At 41.2% G+C, this 22,775-nt stretch overlaps 1 protein-coding gene across 7 annotated transcripts in view; it reads left to right on the top strand.

The window, feature by feature from the left end:
• The window catches only part of LOC101656411 (amyloid beta precursor protein), a 324,648-nt gene that overhangs the window by 195,974 nt on the left and 105,899 nt on the right, over positions 1-22,775 (top strand). For 2 of the 7 annotated variants that reach the window (XM_045284871.1, XM_004713087.4), the window contains exons 7-9: positions 1,015-1,182; positions 3,424-3,480; positions 15,582-15,715. In XM_045284871.1, coding sequence (XP_045140806.1) covers positions 1,015-1,182; positions 3,424-3,480; positions 15,582-15,715 — 359 coding nt within the window. The remainder of the gene's footprint in view (positions 1-1,014; positions 1,183-3,423; positions 3,481-15,581; positions 15,716-22,775) is intronic. The other 5 variants (XM_045284872.1, XM_004713088.3, XM_045284875.1 and 2 more) reach the window with 3 other exon arrangements.

The raw sequence follows: 22,775 nt of genomic DNA, 5'->3' as shown, positions 1-22,775 counted from the left end.
AAATTGATTAAAAAAAAAAAAAAAAAAAAAGAGTGATGCCTTGTAGTGTTTTAGGAAAATCGAAAATGACAGCTGTGTATGACAGGGAATTCCTCCAGTTCTCCAGAGGCCTACAAGGTCAGGGTATGAAGCCAAAGAGAGAATCGGGGTTACTGTTTCACTTTCAGCCAAAATGGACCGTACCCTCACAAGGAGAACTGGACTTTGAGTTTAGCAGAGTTAGTGAAAGAGATCTGGAGGATTTGGGGAGGTAAGGCGTGTTCTAATGTAAGGCTGGCTGTGTGTGTGTCTGTGTGTCTGTGTGCGCGCGCGCGCGCTCTGAGGATTTACTGTATGTAACATTGTTGTCTGGGGTTCAAATAAGCTTACAAATAAAAATTACCTTTAGCTTTAATAGTTCTTATAATAGTCATATTTAGATTTCTTATAATAGTCATATTTACATGCTAAGCATATTTTCAGATCCAGACAGTGGACTGTTAAGCTCTCCTCAAACATTGGAACGTTCTCAAAATATATGTAATTAATTTATGAAAGGAATTAAGGCAAATGACTTAAGGAAGTACATGTATAGTGTAGGAGAGGTTACCTTTCTACATCATAACCCAAGTAATAATCCCTTTATACTCAAAGTTAACCTACATTGTTTTAAATGCCAAAATGTGTTAGTTTGTTTTTTCAATAGTGAAGAAATGTTGGGGAGTGCAAGCACCCCTGTCGTGTCCTATTCATAGAAAAACAGCTAAAAGATCTTTTCACCCCTAGCTGGAATCCTCGTATCGTTCCAGAGACCGACACTCATTAGACGACTAGAACGCACTGCTTTGTTTCAAATGTCATGGGGTTGGTGGGTCATTGCATTCCTCTGTAAACATTGCGTGGAGGCTGCCTAGTACACGCAGTCCACGTGACCACTGAGAAGAGTAATGCCATAAGAAAAGTCAGCGTGTGTACATGACTAGCCCACAATGCCTTTTGTTTGCTAAATGTGGTTCCCACATCTCCTCTGATTAGAGGTGTGCTCAGAGCAAGCGGAGACGGGGCCATGCCGAGCAATGATCTCCCGCTGGTACTTTGATGTGACCGAAGGGAAGTGTGCCCCCTTCTTTTACGGCGGATGCGGCGGCAACAGAAACAACTTTGACACTGAAGAATACTGCATGGCGGTCTGTGGCAGCGTCAGTAAGTGGACCCTTCCTCAAGCCTGGCCACCTTTCGTCTCTCTGGCCCCCCCTGCCTCTGCTCTGTGTAACAGATCGATTTTTCTGGGTCTGGGGAAGGGGTCTCTGGCTACCACTAACCACCTCAGTCTGAGCAGTCGTGAGCACACATCTCTGTCTTTCTCTAATAAAGCATGCCCAGGTGTGTTCTTTTCCTGGCTGTGGCGGCTGCTCCTTGCAGTCTGGCGGGACCTTTGAGTGCTTCTCTTTACACAAAGCTGGAATCGCTGTTTTGTCTTCTGCAAATGTGCAACTACATGTGTGTCTGTGTACATGTGTGTTTATGTTTATGCATGTGCACTACGTGGACAAGTCAGTTCTGCTACCGGAAACCTGGCTGAGGAAGCCTCAGTTGCCTTGACCCTGTGTTCTGGTGTGATGAGAACCTTTAAGTGGGTTCATAAGGTGTGTCTTTTATTGTGATTGGGAGAAAGGGGGTTGATGCAAATGAGCACAAGCACTTCAAAAGCCAGAGTGGGCCGTGCCTTTGATCTCCCAAAGCTCTTCTAAAGACATTCATGCGGCCTACTTTTCATTTCTTATCCTAGAAAGAGGTGGGAGAAAACCCTGAATATTAGAGCCCTCGTGACCTAAGGTGAAGAAAATTTTTGAAGCATTTTCTTTGAAATGTTAAGTTGCACAGACATCTAGGCAGTCACGGAGATGTAGATGTAGAATGAAACTTTTTACACTAAAAGTCTAAACTTTTTTACGCCAGATTTGTGGGATGTGTGCTCTTGCTAATAGCCTTCCAAGTTAAGTTCCAATTTTTTAATTTCTTATGTTGTCAGGAGTAGGAAGTTTGAAATCTTCTGGATGAGTCCATTTGCCAAATTCAAACATCAATACTTAGCTATTCCTGTTTGGAGAGAGGCCGCCAGCTCTCTCTGGTTCTTGTGAAAGTAATGGCCATCATTTCCTGCCCCAAATTCCTTGGGATTACACAAATTGCTTGCCAACCCAATCCTAGGATTAAGCAGAACAACAGAAGGATCTGCACAGTCAAGACCGTGTGCTGTAAAGGAGCCCTGGACCGAAGTGGGATCTCATGGAAAAGTTCCCGTTGGCCTCCTGCCTGCCTGATGCTGAGAAGGCAGGCCCTTGTGTGACAGATAATCCCCCCGTCTGTCTTGTGTCAGAACAGGTGTGAGGACCGGTAACCCCAAGGGATTCTTTTCTGGCTCTCATCGCCTGGTTGCAGCTTCTAGCTCAAAGACTTCTTTCTTCAGTTTCAAACAAAGAAATTAATTAGGTCAGATAATGTGGAGCACAATGGAGGATTCTCTTGCATGGCATTTCTGCAACAAAGGACGTTTGTTACAGTGATTCTAACTGGTTTCACTGCTGTGGGAGAGTTCCTGGCATATTTTCCAATTTTTTTCTCCATTTCTTCAGAGGTGGATTTATATTCTGGAGTGGTATATTATTTTTTTTTAATTAATAAAAAAGATCGTTTAAAAAATAATTAGGAGATAGACTGTATTTCCTGATTTTTAAAAAAATAATTAGGAGCTAGAATTGACTTTACACACACTTTACCACCCCACCATAATTCCCCTTTGGTCAGCTGTGAACAAGCCAGGAGCATCACAGGTCAGGGAGAGCCTGTTGACGTGCCCCAGATGGCACCGGGATATAGTCGGCAAGATGGCCGGTGTTTTTAGAGACCGTAGTTTGTAAACTGAACTAGGAAGAAAGCTGAGGCAAGCAGCCAAAGGTAAGTAGAAGGATGGGCAGATGTTGGGTAGTCCAGCCTCAACAAATAGCTCAGACGGGCAGTTGGAGCCTGCCCTAGGGATGGGAAAGCAAATGGAAATGTTGCAGGGAATGGCTAGGTCATCGCAGGTTATTTAGATGTGCTATCTGAGATAAGATATCTGGCATTCTAAGATATTGATCTCTTGTACATTTATGGCATGGGGTTGGGGTGAGGGGTTCAAGAAATTCGAAGGACACTGAAAGACAGTGATCACAGATTCGCCCTACAAACTGTTTGAAGTTCGTTCCTTCGTGTGTTTACCGTAGTTTTGTGGAGAGTCCAAACTTCAGGATACTCAAATTGATCATTGTTTTGCTTTTATTCAGTGATCTCTTGTTTTTGTTTTTGTTTGTTTTTTTTTGTAACTGGAATCGTGTGAGTTTCTGCCATCATCTCTATGTTTCTACTTTCGTTTTTAGTTATGTTCTCTTATTTTCTCCATAGTGTCCCAAAATTTACTCAAGGCTACCCAGGAACCTCTTCCCCAAGATGCTGTTAAACGTATGTTGTCATTCACTGAGCGGGGAGGGTGGGCGTGGAGTAGTGCACTGCATGGCTGGATATGCCTCCAGCGTCACCTTCTCTGCATGGGGCTGTTTCCCCAACACCTATCTTTTAATAAAATGTTTACTCCCACGGCCTTGCTTGCAAATACATCTAATTTTGCCAGGTGACTTGAGAAGTTGAGGCTGCGCACCACTAACTAAGCATCTGTTTCTGGTCAATTACCTTTTTATTTAATGTTGCCCTAAAATATTACACATGGAGCGTTTTTATTATGTTTTACCTGGCATCACTGTTTTATTTTCTACTCTTAGTTGTCACGACTTAACAAGAGGCCACAGATATCAGTAAGGTGTTTCCCAGAAAAGGGTCCCGTATTTATGCACTCTAGTACATGGATTGCGGTGTGTGCACAGGCTTCGATCATGTGTGACTCTCAGACAGCGGTTAACCCGAGCAGGCAGATGGACTCTGTCCAACAGCATGGCCAGCTCCTTCTCCTCTCCCAGCAAGCACAATGGTGACTTGGAAGTATCAGGTGTCCGGTTTTATCCGTAGGAAACAGGGAAAGTGCTGTCTATTTAAAAAGCTGTTCTATTGTGATGTCCTATACTTTGTAATGATTCCGGTTGGTATATCAGTATGTCAAACATGAATACTCAAGTTTTAAATTTGGGTATTCTCTAGAAAAACATAAAACTACTTTCTGGTTAGAAATGATATAGACTGATAATGTCCATGACTGCTAGAAGAGATAAAATAATCAGTTTGAACTTCAGACAGCTTATAATTAAAATGAGCATTTATGTACATGATAATTTTATATTATCCTAACAAATGTAGTCTCACAGTTAATGAAAACAGTTTGCTTTTTAAAAAAGATGAATTCTACCTAAAGAATTACATACTCTACAAACGAATGAACCAGAAACCAGAAAATGTTTGGAATGGTTTCAGTAAGATGTATAACTTTTGAAAAATGGTTTTTAAGGCCACATTGTAAAATATTTCCTACTAGTTTGAGAAAACCCTTTCTCTTTGAGATCTTTCCAAGTATAGTGAGTGCGTAGATGTTGAAATACTATATATACTCTAGTATAAGCCGACCCAAATAGCAGCTGAGACACCAAATTTTACCACAAAAACTGCATTACAAATGTGCTGAAAAACTCAGCTTATACACAAGTGTATAGGTATCAGGAAAAGGCGCCTTATAGATAATACCGTATAGGAATAATTAACACATTAGTTTGTAAAAGGTGCTACATGGTACCAAACCTTTTTACAGATGGTTCATTTTTCTCAGAAACCCTGGTGGGGAATGCTAAATGGAAGGTCAGAGACCTTGGTGAACTTGTCCCCAGCCACCGAGAACCAGGTCTCAACACGTGGTGCCATTCTGAGTGCATGCCACCTGCCGTCGGTCTATGCATTTGCTTCTGGTGTCGTTTCTAGGTTAATAAAATTAGACTTGAAGTTTAGAAGTGTGTTTGAAAGGTACAGCAAATAATAACAAGAGGACAAAGGATAATAAAAACGTGTATGTTTGTTTCTCACAAATGCTATGCATTATACAGGCAATTTCTTTCCTACCCTTTTATAAAGCAATAATGCACATTTATTTTCATGAAGTATACATAACACTTATTGCATCATCAAGATATTGAACGTATAAGGTTTTCCTTTCTCAGTAATTCCCTCCATCCACTTGCTGTGTGCTTGAGACCCTGACCCCTTTCCATTCTTGGAAGATGAAATGATTTGGGTGGCTATATTTTCTTGTCTTTCTACAGAGACTATTCAATCACAGCAAGTGAAGGGTTTTGCAGTGCTAGTACAAACAGACTGGAGAAAGCATATAATTTCTTGTTATTTATAGGGCGAGCAGCTATGCAGTCTTATTTATAGCAAAGCTTCACATTTGAATTGAGAAAGTCATGGTCATCTGGAGGTTAAATGCAGATAGAGAAAAGGCACTCCAGGAGAAGGTGAGCAAGCCCATTTCGTTTGGCAACACGAGCTTGCACTTTGTTCCTGCACCAACCTAAGGCTAATTGGATGACATCTCTTTGCACAAAGGTGGATGGTTTTACAGATTTCTCAGTCTGAGTTGCTTCTAGTTTTATAATAAAGGTGAATTGAGGTAGAAAAAGCTCTTCAGTTTACCTAATACATGATCACCCATACGGTGCAACTGTGTAACAGTCTGGATTATAAATATACTCATTTTCCTGTCGAGTCTTATTACTATCATCAGGTGTACCTAGATTTCTGTGGTTAAAACCAGTTTTATGCATTGTAGTTTTAGGGACCCTGAGGGTTTTCTTTTCCTATTAAAACCGGTAAGACTGTAAACCACAATGGAAAGGAGAGAGACGTGAAGCTCAGAGGTTTCCTGCCACTCATAAGCGTGTGCATTTCTGGCGTTTCTAAAGCCCTTCCCGCCATCATCAACCCTATCTTTGCCCATTTGGACTGAGGACTGGACTGAAATTTCAGGTTCAGTCTTCCTCATGCAGGGTTGGTCCAGTCTAAAGCCATTCCATAAGTAGTTACTTGTTAGTTTGTGTTTCAAATGGGGATGTTTGGCCATGTTTTCTAGCATGAGCTCCAACAGATTGCTTCTTCAAAAGCAAAACAAAGCTACTCTTCAATGACATTGATTCTCAAACAGGATCTCGCCATAAAGAGTGATGAGAGCCCATCTCTGGCTCCTTTGCTTGCCGTGAGGTACGGCCCTGACAGCAGTTCAGACCAAGGTGACATTTGGGCTGGATAACTCTGCTCTGAACAGCTGTCCTAGGCATTGTTGGGGCTTTAACAGCAGCCCCACCCCCCGGCCTCCCCCGTCAAGATGCCATATGACCTCATGAGTTTCAATAATAAATAACATCTCCAGATTTTGCCCAATAGGCTCTGGAGAGACAAAGCCATGCCTGATTAGGAACCACTGACTCGTAGACTGACCATCTAGATTCTAGATGGTCTTCTGACTCATAGACTGACCATCTAGAGTCAGTGGTTCTCAACCTGTGGGTCGCAACCCCTTTGAGGGTCGAACGACCCTTTCACAGGGTCTCCTGATTCATAACAGTAGCAAAATTACAGTTATGAAGTAGCAACGAAAATAATTTTATGGTTAGGGGGTCACCATAACATGAGGAACTGTATTAAAGGGTCGCGGCATTAGGAAGGTTGAGAACCACTGATGTAGACCATCTAGACTACTAGCTTCTCCACACCTAGTTCAGAAATAAAGATGAGACTGATGTGAACATCTATGCTTTCAAAAACTTGGGCATATCTAGGTTTTGGAAAGTCTATAATAATGCATTTGTTAGACTACTCTCAATATTTGCAAGTTAATCTAGAAGTTGTATTGCTTCCCAGATGTTAATAAGTTATAGGCACCCTATTTTTCTTTTTTTTCCTCTGCTCTAATATAAGTTACTATGGAAGGAGACAGAGCCCTCATGGTAAGGCGGTTCCCATGGTTGGCAGTTCAAAATCACCAGTAGCTCTTAAGGAGAAAGACTGGGCTTTCTACTCCTGTAAATATTTACAGTCTCAGAAACCCATAGGGGGTCTCTATGAATCAGCACTGACCCGATGGCAATGAATTTTGAGTTTCAATAAGGAAGCCGTGATTTACCTAATAAGCCCCTAAGCTGCAGTACATGCACCACCCCATCCATCTCTGTTTCCTTCTTCACCTCAGAGAGCCCCAACGTTTTCTGAGGAATGACCAGCTCCAGAAATGCCAGTAGGTTCCCCACAGATTACTTGGCATCTAGGATGTACCTTGAGATCATATTTATGACTTTAGCATCTCTGCCAATGTGCAGATCTGGTCACACATTGATCGCTGCCCACATCAACATGATCCAGATATGAAAGAGATTAGTAGATCCCAGAGACTATAAAAAGAATTGGAGCATGTCATCAAAACCAGCCAAACCATCTTCTCCAAATTCTAAGTCTATTGCTTCAGCCACTTAACAGTTTGTAAACTGTAGATAACAAACACTCTGTGTGGCCTTTGAATGGAATGTGTCACCTGGCCCCTGAGCAGTCCTATCCTTTCGTAATGCCAGAGCTGTTTAGTCTTGCACGAGATTTAGAGCATTGTCCTTAATTACAGTCTAGTTGGTTTTTCACTTGTGAAATACCAATTGATAGTTTCTGTTAGCATTTCTTAAGCACTAATAGAACTAGGATCTTTTCACTTGACTGTCCAGCATTATTAAAATAATTAAGAGCTAGAACTAGATGATATCGATTATATGCCAACAAAACTTTTAAAATAAATAAGAAAAATTAAGAGCATTAAAAGTTGTGATGGTGCATTAAATTGCATATCACATCAGCGCCACTAAAAACTCTCAGATTGACAAGTATGAAGAGCCAAATTTTTGAAAGCCAGAAATGTTTAAAATAAAAAGAATGGCTTTTATCATAGTGGTAAAAACCTAAGGTTAAAAGGAATTGGCTATCTCAGCAAACTAGCATTATTTTTAAAAAGAAAGTCATGTGCTCAGCACAAAGACCACTTATTATGTGTATCTTCGGTTCTAAGATGCCCTGGCTCGAAGTGATTAAGTACCTGGCTGCTGACTTTAAAAATTGATGGACTAAACTGATCCAGCAACTCAGAAAGAGAAAGCCCTGGCAATCGGCTCCTGTAAATAGTACGCTTAGAAAACCCTGTAGGGTACTTCTTTGTCAAGTCAAAAATCAGCTCCACAATTTCCAAACAACAACAGCAGCAGTCTTTGACTGGTTTTCTACAACAGTCAACTTAACACTTCCGGTCCTTAACACTTCCTGTTAAGGACCAGAGAGTAAATAGTTTAGACTTCGCAGGCCATCTGGTTTCTGTCATAACTAATCAACACTACAAGTGTGGTGTTAAAGCAGACCTAGATAATAAGTAAACAAATGGACATAGCTGTATCTCAATAAAACTTTGTGTTAACAAGTAGCCAGCAGGGCAGATATGGTGTGCGGGCAGTAGATTTAATATTGCCATTTCCATTCTTTAATACAGCTGTTAGTTACCCTTGATCTTGTGCTGATCTTAGTAGTTAAAGGACATGAGCAATTAACCCTACCATTGGCCTGTCATTTGGTCCTACCATGGTGGCTTGTGTGTGGCTTTGATGCTGGAAGCTATGTCACTGGTGCTTCAAGTGCCAGCAGGGTCACCCAAAGTGAACAGGTTTCAGCAGCACTTCCAGAATAAGAACAGACATTGAAGAAGAATTCAGCTCCCTACTTTGGAGGAAGAAGCTCTGAAAACCTCATGCAGAAGTTGGAAGGATTTCCACATGCTGAAAGCCTAAAGAAGGGAAGCAGAACACTGTCACAGATACCGCCAATAGATTGGCCCTCCTGGTCCGAGATGATTTCTTGGAGAGGAGTCACCCATGATGACATGCATTGGTAAAGCCGGGGGGAGTGGAGCCTTTGAGGTCTTCATTTATTGAGAAGACATACTCAAGGTAAAGAGAAACCGCTGCCAAAATCTTCTAATGGCTGGAACTTGCAATATGTGCAATAAAAGTCTATGGAAATTGGAAGTAACCAAGAATGAAATGGAACGCATGAAGATTGATATCCTAGGCTTTAGGGAGCTGAAATGGACTGGTATTGGCCATTTTGATTCAGAAAAATCATGATTTACTATGCCAGAAGTCACAATCAAGAGGAATGGTATGGGATTCATTGTCAGAAAGCATCTTGCTAAATCCATCATGAAACAAAATGCTATGTGTGATTAGATTATATCTATCAGCCCTCAAGGAAATCCAATCAATTCAATGATTACTTAACTTTATGTACCAACCACAAAAGATAATGATGAAGAAATTGAAGAATTTTACTTACAACTTCAGTCAGAAATTGATCAAGCATACAATCTGGATGCATTGATGGCTACTGGTGGTTGGAATGTAAAAATTGGAAACAAAGAGGAAGAAATAGTTGGACAATAATGGATTTGGTGACAGAAATGAAGCTGGAGATCACATGATATAATTTTGTAAAACCAGTGACTTGTTTGTTGCAAATACCTTTATTCAACAATACAAAAAGCAACTATATATGTGGACTTCCCCAGATGGAATACCCAGAAATCAAATTGACATGCTGAATAAACTCAGCATCAGTAGCTAAAACCAGACCAGAGGCTGACTATGGAATAGACCATCAATTGCTCCTATGTAAATTCAGGATAAAGCTGAAGAAAATTGAAACAAATCCTTGAGAGACAAAATACAACCTTGAGTCTGACCCACCTAAATTTCCAACATATCTCAAGAATAGATTTGAAGCATTGCACATTATTTGTGAGGAAAGCAGTAGGTCATTAAAAACCCAGGCCCTGAATGTTGTTAAGTGCCATCGAGTCAACTCCAACACATAGTGACCCTGTGCACAACAGAAAGACACTGCATGTCCTGTGCCACCCTCGAAAATGTTCCTTTGCCTGAACTGAGCCAATTGAGGCAGACAGTGTGTCACTCCAAGTCATCAATGACCTCCCTCTTTTGGCCACCTCTCCTCTTTACGGAACATGATATCCTTTACTAGGGACACCAGTTAGGTCTCTCCTAACAATATATCTAAACTATGTAAAATGAGGTCTTGCCATTCTTGCCATCACTTTTCTGTTGTGCTGTGCTGGCTTTTGTGTTGCTGTGATGCTGGTGCTATGTCACTGGTGTTTCAAATGCTAATAGCGTCACTCAAAGTGGTCGGTTTCAGCAGAGCTTCCAGTCTAAGAACAGACACTGAAGGACTCCTGTCCCCACTTGGGAGGAAGTAGCTGCTGAAAACCTCATTCACAGCAAAAACAACGCTCCAGGAATTGATGAGATACCCACTGAAATGTTTCGGAGAGCTGAAGAAGCACTGAAAGCACTCACTCGTCTATGATGGAAATTTCAAAGACAGCAATTTAGCCAAGTGACTGGAAGAGATCCCACATGTGGGCTCACGCCAAAGACGACCGAACAGAATGCGCAAACCATAACACAATATCATTAATATCTTACACAAGTCATATTTTGCTTAAGATCATCTAACTATGGTTGCAACAGTACCTTGACAGGGAACTGCCAGAAGTTCAGGCCGGATTCATTAGAAGACGTAAAACAAGGGGTATCATTACTGATGTCAGGTGGATCTTAGCTCTAAGCAGAGAATACCAGAAGGGTGTTTACTTGTGTTCCATTGACTATGCAAAGGCATTCAAATACGGGAACATAATATACTGTGGAGAACTTTGAGAAGAATGGGAATTCCAGGACCCTTGATTGTGCTCCTTCAGAACTAGTACATAAATCCAGAGGCATTTGTACCGACAGAACAAGGGAATACCGCATAGTTTAAAATCAGGAAAGGTGTGCACCGAGATTGTATCCTCTCACTCTTCTTGTTCAATCTATATGCTGAGCATACCGTCAGAGAAGCTGGATGATAGGAAGAAGAGTGCCGCATCAGGATTGGAGGAAGGTGTCTTAACAATCGGCAGCATGCAGATGATACAACCTTGCTTGCGAAAAGCGTGGAGGACTTGAAGCACTTGCTGATGAAGATCAAGAATTGTAGCCTTCAGTGTGGATTACAACTCAAGTAAAGACCAAAAATTAAACTATTAAAGAGCAAGGATATTACTTTGAGGACTAAAGTTCACCTGACCCAAGCAAGCCCTGGTATTCCCCATTGCATCATTTGCATGCGAAAGCTAGACATGGAATAAGGATGTCTGTAGAAGAATAGATGCATCTGAAGTGTGGTGCTGGAGAAGAACATTGAATGCACCATGAGCTGTGTGTTAGTCTAGGTAGACTAGATAAATCCAGAAATACTCATCTATATGTAAGAGAGAACTTCATATCAAGAAGTAATTATGCATCAATAAGACAGCCCAGTTCAGATCAAGTCCATAGGTCCGAGTTTGGCCCATATGTTTGAATACTAGTCTATAATTTCCTCTTCAGACTCACACAACATATGCAATGATATTGATTGTGGAAAGATCACATGCCAGTGGGTGGAAAGTCTGGTGGATCCATTGGTGGTGGAAGCATCTCGGTGCTGGCATGGGTCTCCAGGTGGCTTGCCAACAGGAATGTGTCGCAGAGAGAGTATGCGCCCCGCCTCCAAGGAGGAAGACAGGAGTTCTCAGAATCCTCAGGAGGCCATGCTCACACAGAGGCATCATTGGTATGAACTGATTGACAGGCTATATACTCCACCCCTATGCTCAAGTTGACAGATTATATAACTGCCACAGGCTGCTTAAAGGACAAACATCTGTTTTGGAAGAAGTAAGGCCAGAATTTTCCTTAGAGACAAGGCTAACAAGGCTTTGTCTTACATGCTTTGGACATATTGTGAGGAGAGACCAGTCCCTGGGAAGGACATTATGTTTGGTAAAATGGAGGGTCGGCGAAAAAGAGGGAAAGCCCTCAACAAGATGGATTGAAACAGTGGCTGCATCATGTCCTCAGGCACAGGTACAATTGTCACAATGGTGCAGGACTGTGCTGTTTCTTTCTGCTGTGCATAGGGTCCCTGTGGGTCCGAGTTGGCTCAGTGGGGCCTAACAACAACAGCAAGCAACTGAGCCAACGACTGTTTTCAATAACAACAGTTTAAAGTAAAAGATAACAAGAGTAAGGAAGGGATTTCATGGACAATCCAAATAAGATAAAATTGCTTTTTCCTTAAGATGTCTGTTGAAGTTAATCGTTCCATCTGCCTTTTGCTGCTACAATTTCTATAAAAGTGGAAACTTTGGAAAATTTGATGATCCAAACTCATCTGTTGAGTGTGGAGACCTTCCCTTTATGAGCCACCATCAATGAAAATGAGAATAGCTTTGGATAACCACCAAAAAAAACCAAACAACTAAGGTTAAGAAGGTCCAGATGAAAAAAAAATTTTTAAAGAAAGTCTAGATGCTATTATCCCCTGATACCTTGCATGATTTTTTTTAAAGTTCAAGCCTGACTTTCTTGTAAATTGGGGTGCATTTTGCCCCATAGTAGAGTGAGATTAATAAAAATAAGACGAGTGCTCATGCTTTCTTGGTCACTTCACATGCTTGACAAAAGCCCGTGTCACAATGTGCCCAGATGACATAAAAAAGAAATGTAGCTCAGCCAGAGTAGTGTAAACACGGTACAGATTACATTTTTATTACCGTATGTCCGCACAATGAATTGATAGTGTGCCCGCCAGTTATGATTGAGCGGACTATAAAATACGTAAGATGTGAGGGCATGGGGAGTGCCCCTCTGTTCTTTGTTTTAGAGAGTCCAGAACCACATATAAAGATCTGAAACATTTCACATTATGAATTGCTCATCTGTCTAGGAATTGGTGCTAAATGTTTGTGTTTCCACAGCTTGGTAAGTTGTTTTGGGGGTTGTTTTTTTTTAAGCTATTTTGCTATAAGAGAAATAAAAAGATTTGATTTTTCTTTCCCTTAAGTTGGAATTGCTGTCTAAAAGCTCTGCGGTGTTTTGCGACAGCATTTTCACATTAAATCTTTCTTTACTGGTTTATAGTGCACCTACATATAAATGATCTTGCTTGTCAGCGCTGCTTTATAAATCCTAGCCTTTTCAAGTGACAGTGTTGCCAACTCTGTATAAAAGAACATTTCCGATGATAAGCTGATGACTTATATAGGTGTTAATTTACTTTCATCCTCCATGGTCAATCATATAAAGATAAATCACTTTTTGCTCATGGAAAGAGAGTGATCAAATTTTCCTGCTAGCATCTCCTGGTAGTCTATTGACTAAAGGCCATTCTTCTGCCTCTCATTAGGAACACATCCTGCCTTTCGACGTGAGGTCCGTGGGTGGGCGGTCGCAGTCAATACTGTTGGAAGGTGCATCCTGAGCCCATTACATCTGTAAACTGAAGTGTCACCTGAAAAGTGAGGGGGGAATGAATGTCTGAGCGATAGGGACAGTTTCTTACGGACTGACTTTGTGAAAGAGGATGATGCCTTGATTACATAATCAGAACTGATAATGAGGAAAACCGTGTCTGCACAGTGAGATTGGATGGGATACCTGAATACACAGGCCCTCCGGTTGGGTACGGAGAAAAATTCATACAGTGTTCTGAAGAAAACCATGGTTCTCCTAACTTCCCTTCTCAGGAAAAAAGCAGAAATGGAAATGTTTCTTTGACGTCATTCTGTTGGTCGCAATGATTGTGGTTTATTTTGTGACAGGAACATGGGGAGTTCAAGTTCAAGTTCTGTCGCAAGCATTGGTGCACCATTATTAAAATGGAACTGTTCCTTGACACACATGTAAAAGTGGCTTCTCCCTTAGGATATGGTTACCTGTGGTTTAGGGAGCAACATTGTGTGAAAGCAAGGAGCAGACTTGTGCTTCTTGTTGCTCACTCACACATAAGCACACATCTTCCATGGGAACCCCACCAACTCCATGCCGCCACCCAGGGCTAAGCCACTGTCATCTTGATCTTCTACTCTTAAAAGATCCAATTCCACCTGCTTTGGCCCCCTGAAGAGCCTGGTGGTGTTGTGGTTATGCATTGGGCCGTAATCCACCTGTTGTGCAGTTTTTAAATCACCAGCAGCTCCAAGGGAGAAAGGCAGGGCTTTCCACTCCTGTCAACAGTTCCAGTCCAGAAACAACCCCCACCCCCCACCCCCGGGCAGCTGTGAATCGGCATGGGCCCCATGACTGAGGATTTCCCTGATTTAGTATTTGGTTTGCTCTGTTACCAGCCAGACTGAGGCTTTTCAAACCTGTCACATCACCTTGTTCCTGTCCTCAGCACCCTGGGTTGGCTCCTTATGCTGGCGTCAGGGTCCTGCATGATCTCTGTCCCCTTTTCTCTGGGCCTCCACCAGCCCTGGCCACTGTGCTGCGCCTGGAACTCTCTAGGCTGTCTGCCATGTCATTCCGTCCGGGTAGCCATGTGTCCTCCTCCGTCAGCCTATTTCCCTGCTTCCTTCAGCCATTGTCCCAGTGCCGCCGTCTCTGTGCAAGTCAGCTTCCTCGTTCCTGCACTCACACAGTTGACCCTTCTGAATCCGATCCTGTTTTTGCTTTTTTCCCTTTTGCATGATATGTGAGGGGGATTCAAACAGTTTGTGGGGAAAAATCCTATTATTTCTCAATTCCATTTTTTCGTGAATTTTTTGATGCTCCCTGGTGCATCACATTCTAGAAACAATATGGTTTCTTAGGCTATTTTTTTTATTTCTTTAGAATTTTATTTGACCTGAGTACATAGTAAAAAAAAATTCCTCATTTTGGTTTTCAGGTTAAAAATAATTAAATCAAAGTACATGTACTGGATTCTTAACTGTTTTTACTATTCTTTTGGAAAACATATAATTCATTCACCTCATGAATTATGACAAAATATCTTTTATAGGATATTCCTCAATTTTATGAGATATCTATGTTTCCATACAATATGTTGCAATTAAACAATATTGCTTAGCAGTATCAAATCTGAAGACAGAAAAGGCCCTATTGTGATTTCAAAAAGCGTCTATTGACATCTGTGGTTTCATTTTGCAGTATTTCAAATAATTTTTCATGAAGAGTGACTGTATTTAAGCTATCCAAAAATGCAGTGTCTTGGCTTTTCTGAGGTCCAGTGTATCATCTCGACTTTTCTTTGGTTTCCGTAGAAATTATGAGGTGTAATGTTTATGATACTATTGTTTTCCTTTCCAAATTGCAAAAATTAATCTAGCAGAAGTACGGGGCTCTGGGGATACCTGTCTGTCTTCTGAAGCACCAGCTGCTCTGCGCATGCCTGTTTTGTAAAGAGCTGTGTGTGTAATGCTATAATTGCAAAATGGACTGTTTTCAAGATTTTCGTCACCATGTTCTTTAAACTGGTGAAACACACCCTTACACATAGTGCTGCAAACTGTCCCTTGGTTTTCTCTTGAACAGCATTAACATCTGGAATGCGCTATTCCTCTGAATTCTCTGTTCTTGTAACTGGAAGCGTGGCTCCGCTCTGCTACACAGCTGCATGCGCTGCTTTTCTTCTCAAATCGCCTTCCGTCTGTTTTCCAGTTCCTACAACAGCAGCCAGCACCCCTGACGCCGTTGACAAGTATCTGGAGACCCCTGGAGATGAGAACGAACACGCCCACTTCCAGAAGGCCAAGAAGAGGCTTGAAGCCAAACACCGGGAGAGAATGTCCCAGGTAAATGCAGCTCTTCCGTTTTTCAGCCCTACAGTATCGGTGAAACCTTGGTCGCACATTCCTTTGATGGCTGATAATTTTTAAATTCTTTAAGCAAAGGTTTTACTTGAAATATTTGCCCTAATGCTATCAGTTAGGAGGTTATTGCACCTTCCATTCCCATGCCTCTCAGGACAACATTAGGTATGGCTTTGCAATTGGATTGAGGAATCACAAAATGAATTATGTCTATAGTATTCCCCAGATATAGGCATTCTGTATACCGTAGTTTATAAATTCAAATCTAGTCATACCATCTTCTGTGAAGATGAATGTTTTTTTATTTAATACCAGCTTAGTGAAACTTTGAACTCATCATCTCTTGCTTGCCACGTGAAATCTTAAAGACCATAGAAACTTAGTACTTACCTGAACCATAGTCATCATTTCACCTAGCCCCTTAACACGGAACAGAGGCTCAGCAGGTTGTTCCTCCCTCTGGCCCAAAGCCAACGGCTTGGAACCCTCTCTGAGTATAATGTTCATAATATCTGGTGCTGTAATTTTAAAATCAGATTCTCTATTAAAACAAATTGAAAAATAACCCAATTCCAAAGCAGGACTACTGCTGTTGTTAGAAGCCACCCAGTCTGCCCCGGGTCATGTCAAAGAGCAAAGCACTGCTTGGTCCTGCCATATCTCCAAGATTAGTTGTGGAGCAGATCATTAGGATCCAGACTATTTTCATTGATTGGTTTTTGGAAGTAGATCACCAGGCCTTTCTTCCTAATCTTCGCCTGGAAGTGCCACTGAAATCTGTTCAGCATCATTAGCAACATGAAGCTCTGTTGCTGTGCACGGGGTATGTTGGTTAGGAATTGAGCCTGGAATGTGAGAATTCCACCACTGAAACAATACAATATTTTCAATGACTGTCTGAGCTGTACCTACACCTCGGTGCTGTTGTTGCCAGTTACCATAGAGTTGGTTCTGATGGATAACTACGTTTGCAGAGCAGGCCTATTCCTTGGTGTTCTCAAGACCGAGGTCTTTGGGAAACAGATCGCAGGCCTTACTTCTGAGACCTGGGTGAACTCCTGGATGAGTTGAAACCACTCAACTCTCAGTACATGCGCTTACCTGTTTGCACTCTCTAGCAACTTCTAGGTTTTGAATTACAGTTAGATCTTAGTGAGAACTTTTTTCTAAGTGTCATCATTACTGTACATTGCTTACTTGCTAAGAGTTCATGCACCTAGGAATAAGCTTTCAAATGAATAGGCTAAGTCAGGTTTAAGGAAAAGCCATTGGGTGAATGAAGAAAGGGTTCATTCACTCTTTAAAGCAGCTGTTTGGTTTTTAATGGTCATCTATGGGAATCTCTGAGAGCATGATTCATTGTTGCAAAATTGAACAAAAATAACCAAAGGCATCATAGTAGACTTTGAAAGGGATTTGCAAGTTAGTCTGCCATGATTTTCTAAGATCATAATAAACCTTTAGTAGACAACATTAATGGGTGTAGAAAGGAACTATATGTCACCCCCTCCCTGGGGGAAGGACAATAGAAAAGTGGGTGAAGGGAGATGTTGGACAGGGAAAGATATGACAAAATCATAATTTATAAATTATCAAGGGCTCATGACGGAGAGGGGAGCAGGGAGGGAGGGGAAAAGATGAGGACCTGACGCCTGGGGCTTAGGTGGAGAGCAAATGTTTTGAGAATGATGAGGACAGTGAATGTCCAAATGTGCTTTACACAATTCATGTATGTATGGATTGTGATAAGAATTGTATGAGCCCCTAATAAAACAATTTTTCTTTAATGTGTGTAGAACAGCATAGCACAATTCTTTTTCCTTTCGTAATGGGCCCATGATTCTTGGCTCCTCTTTAATATAGCTAAACACACACATGCAAAATCACATGCTTTTGGCTCTGAAATGTGATGCTTTTTGCAAACGATGAAACCTAAAATCCAGTGCACTAGGAAGCCACTTGGCATAGAACAATGAGGCTTCACACCTAGCCAGTTGTTTTGGAAACTCTCTTAGTAGGGGAGATACAAACAGATGATAATCCAATCACTATTAAGAGAAGAGGGTGAGTCTGCTGCACCCCACATATTGCCACTGCAGTGCTTGCCTGAAACTTAAATCCATTGTTTTTTTTCAATTGCTGAAGCTTTCCTATCTGCCCTCCAATACCCACCCACCCCAAGTTTACTGGTACTATAAATATGCAAAGTTGACAGTGGGCGGTCAGGCTGACATATGAAGTGCCCCCTGCTCCAGCCTCCCAGCCTCTCTCTCCTTTCTCCGCTGCACTCAGTGCCCTGTTGGTAGCCGCAGGCTGCCGGTCTGCTTGGCCACTCAGCTCACCATCTGCTAACCTCATTTGGGGCTTGCCTGGAGTCTTGGCATTGCTTCTTCGATAAATGCACTCCCACACACCCATTGTCAGACCGCACCCGTCCTTACACCCCACGTAGTCCTCAAACTGAGGGAAACCATCGTCTCTCCTGCCTTTCTTTTCAATAGTATCTCTCCGGTTTTATTGGTGATGTTTTGATTTATATGCCTTATCTCACCAGCCAGATTAGAAAACAATTTCATTTCACATAAATTCATGTACAAAATTTAATTTCTTTTTAGAACACACACAAAGAAATAGTTATTATTATGGAAATATAAATTGTGAATTAATTTGTGTGTTTTCTCCATTTGTCTTAGTCATTTTTATCCTGTTAAGAAAACATTTAAATACAGTATAATATAGGTCTCTCTAGAATAAAGATGCAGCATTATCTTAGCACATCTGGTTAACCTATGTATGTTTTGATAGTTTTATCGCTCACTTATTAAATATATCGGAGATGACTTAGAAGAGTTTATCCCGGAGCAGTACATATGTCCACTTAGTACTAGTCATCACAAGAAAGTGAGACCTCTGAGACCCACATTTATCTTCATAATCTGTGGTACTGGGTTCTAGGGACAGTTTGACATTGAACTAGCCTGTCTCTTAAATCTTTTACTTAGGAGTTTTCATTTTTCTCTGCATGAAACAGCCAAGTCTTTGAAAATCCATAAATCCAAATGCTATTGAGAGCTTTGTATGTGAAATGGAAAATTGTTGTGTAAGGATCTATGGAGCAACCTCAATATTTAGACTCTGAAAATTCAAAATTAGAAGAAATGAAAAGTTCTGTAGGTGTGTGTATGGGGGAGGTATTTTTCTAACCATAAGAAACTATGAATCCAGTTGCCTCCTTTATAGCCTGCTTTCACATGAAGAAAACTTAAGTGAAAAAAACAAGGGAAGGAAGCAGCAACAAAAACACAGCCACAAAAGCAGAATATCACTCAGAAGAGCCTCAAACCAAAAGGTCGCAGGATACAGTAAAAACTAGAATACGTTGAAGAGTAGTTTGAAAAAATAACCTAAGATGTTTAATTTTACACCAACTATATCTGCAGTATTTTAAAAGGCTATTTATTCATCTCCTTGGGCAATGGAGACTTCGTCCAGGAAAGGGTGTTGTAAATGGATTTTGAGCTTTCACTGTTATCCAGAGCCTTCTGCAAACCAGGTGCTTGGAATTTAAGCTCTGATATAGTCTCCCCCTCTAATCTTGGATTTTATTGTGAATACGTTTTTTATCGTGCTGGTTGGTATGCTTCTGGGTGGATGTAGCTGACTCCTCACATAAAGTGCTGCTTGTTTTAAGACCCCAGGTGATAGCGGCACCACTGATTGCTTCACCACACTTGGCTATAGCACCCATTTCTTCTGTGATCTCTTCATGAGGGCAAGTACTGATTTGGGCTTCAATTAAGCTCAAAATCCATTTATGTGTCTATGTTTTATACATGCCCCTGGTCCACTTTAGAGACAACAATATCATTTTATTGAGAAATATAAGCAATCCCCATGGAGCATGTGGTAGTTCTATTGATAATATCACTAATTTAGACAATGATACAGAATTTAAAGTATTGTGGATAAAAGGAAAGTATACATGTATAGGACAGTTTCTTAGACTAAATGACATGGATTGTTGACTCGTACAGATTAAAAATCTGCATGAGTGGACACGAGTTACTTAAACAATGAGGGTAGGATGTAGGACAACACTGTCAATCACTCTTATTCACAAAGGCAGAACGAAGCCTGCTGCACTAAGGAATGTCATACAAAAAGCCTAGTGCATGAACATAGCAAATACATGGTAGTCTGAAGTTGGTAGTCTTAGGGCATTGGCAAAGAAAGCTATTTGAACCCAAGTCCACTGACTTCCAAATCCAAAACCTGCTTCTTCTCACACCGGGGTGTTTCAGCCCTCAGTCTAAGGTGGTGATTCAGTTCCATTAATCTGCTATCGGTGTGTTAAAGGGAAAGTCTATTGCGATTAATGGGGTTTTAAAATCAGATCCTTCTGCTGTGGTCTATGGAGGATGTTGTGCCCCTCAGAAGAGTTAAGTCCAAAGTCCCAGGAGTCTATAGCACATGGCATAGGTCACCAAGGGCTGTAAAAAAAAACAGATCAAAAATGCCTGATTCGAAACAGAAGTCTCCCATTGGGGGTCTTTGGAAGTAATGTAAAGTGTTTTCCCCTTGGCAGGTTCTCTCGCGTAGTGTATCAATCAACAGAAGTGAACTCAACTTCTCTGAGACAAACATGTCTTCCCCCTCCCCGCCACTGCACCCGAATTTCCATTAAGGCTTCCTGAGCACCCTTGGAGGAGTGTGTTTTGATCTGGAGTGTCGCAAACAATCCTATATGGCAGGAACTCATTGGTCTTCTCCCTCTCCCCCAAACATGAGCAACTACCAGTTTTACTCTAGCCCTTCAATGAAGCCCTTTAAAACAAAACATTACCCTTATTCTAAGTTTCCTGTTTTTAAGCTATGTTCCTATGTTGTCTGTCAAGTTGATCCCAACTCATGGCAACCCCTGGGCAAAGGCAAACCAATGTCTCTTCCGGAGAAGGACTTTCTTTCATAAAGGTTAAAACTTACACACTCTGCTTCGGCAGTTCTGCTGTACCAGATGGGACCACTGTGAGTTGACTCAGTTCAATGGACCCAACCACAACAGTATCATTATGAGTTCCCTGCTCAAAGCTAAAGGCTACATTGTGAATGACCCAAATTAGGTCATCGTCATATAAAAGGATATTTTTCATATTCTGATATGACATCTGGCTTCTATTTCAATCTGATTGTGAGGTTCTTTGCTATGGAATGCATGGTAGTGTATGCTCCGAACATTCTCAAAGCAGGACATTAAAATGATTTCTACTGCACTCTTTGGTGAAGTGAAAGTAGATGACCCTCTTGCCTACACTAAACTGTCTCTGACAATGTTTCATTTCTTGCATGCTCTATTCTTATTCATAACAGCAGGCCATTTGTCCTCATTTTGCTGTGAAGCCCAGGTTATTTTTTATATGTTGTTTTTTTTTTTTTGCCAAATACAAGAAAATGTTATGTAAAATACTTCACTATTTTTAAGGCTGATTACCCTGTTTGCCTCAACAAACTGGGCACAGGCTTTTTAACTCAGGCAGTGCTCAGGCAGAGTACACAATTGGCCCCGGCATGGTCCTGTCTAATTTTGCTCCACTCCACAGTTAGAGGGTCTTCCCTTTGAGAGGCCTGGACAGAGTCTGCTATTGATACTTCCTTACTACAGTCCATCAGTGGGTGACAGGGAGAGACATCAACTAATAGGAGACTACTATTAGTACTATTTGGAGACTACTATTACTACTATTCAAAGTCAGATTCCCGCCAGGAGCAAACTTCAGTTGACGAGAGCAAGGGTTGGAAGTGTTGGCACTCCGTTACGTTGGTGGCCCAGCAGGTACTCCCTCCTCCAACAGCTTCCTGGGCCTTCTGGCCACACTAACCACATATGGAAGCAAAGAGCAGGGCCCAGGCTGAGTGACCTCACGTCCAAGGAGGCCCACATAACGAGCAGAGAAACAGAAGCACCGCAGATGGAAAAGCTCATATGTTCTTCGACTGTACTAAAAACACTTTCTATCCTGTTTTCTCTGTAATTCTCTAAAGCAATAGGTGGACTCTAATCACGTATTTTATATAAAAAGTTAACTCTAACGACCAATAAAATAACTTATGAGGACCCAGGATATAATTTGATTATGTATTATTTCATAGGTCTCTTTTTTTAAATCATTTTATTAGGGGCTCCTACAACTCTTATCACAATCCATACACACATTAATTATGTAAAGCACATTTGTACATTCATTGCCCTCATCATTCTCAAAACATTTGCTCTCCACTTAAGCCCCTGGCATCAGGTCCTCATTTCCCACCCTCTCCCTCCCTGCTCCCCCCTCCCTCATGAACCCTTGATAATTTATAAATTATTATTTTGTCATATCTTGCCCTGTCCGATGTCTCCCTTCACCCACTTTTCTGTTGTCCTTCCCCCAGGGAGGAGGTCACATGTAGATCCTAGTAATCGGTTCCCCCTTTCCAACCCACCCTCCATAGGTCTCTCTCACTCCTTACTGCAATCCGATCTGTGTTGGTGATCGTGAAGGAAAAGAGAAACAGTTGTTGTTGTTAATTATTGTCCAGTCAGCTCTGACTCACAGCGACTTATGGATGGAGTTCTGAATATAGAATGAAATGTTGACTTCGTCCATTTCATGGAGATTTCCCCTACCATTTTTCGGTGTTCTTCTATTATACCAAGTATGATGTCCTTTTCAAGCAATTGCTTTTCCTATGGGAAATCAATTAATTTTCAATTAATTAATGAGTTAATTGAAAAAAATCAATTGATTTTCCTATAGGAAACCCAAAGTAAGAGAAGCAAAAGTCTTGCCATCCTTGCTTCTAAAGAGCATTCTAAAATGTATTTCTAGCAGTTTCTAGAGATTAACACCTTTAATGACAGACATTTTAAAATAGATAAATTAAAACTTTTTATAATTTGAAAGTAGGCAAACTAGTAAAGTACAATTGGCAATAAAACAATTGACATTTTGAGTACTTGACTTCTCTGATGTTGTTTTCATCCTATCTCGTTCAGGTACGAGTT

This window comes from Echinops telfairi, unplaced genomic scaffold (genome assembly GCF_000313985.2).
Source record: "Echinops telfairi isolate 266 unplaced genomic scaffold, ASM31398v2 ScPeMD7_7469;HRSCAF=8507_0, whole genome shotgun sequence".
Lineage (NCBI taxonomy): Eukaryota > Metazoa > Chordata > Mammalia > Afrosoricida > Tenrecidae > Echinops > Echinops telfairi.
This window is presented reverse-complemented; position numbering and strand designations above follow the sequence as displayed.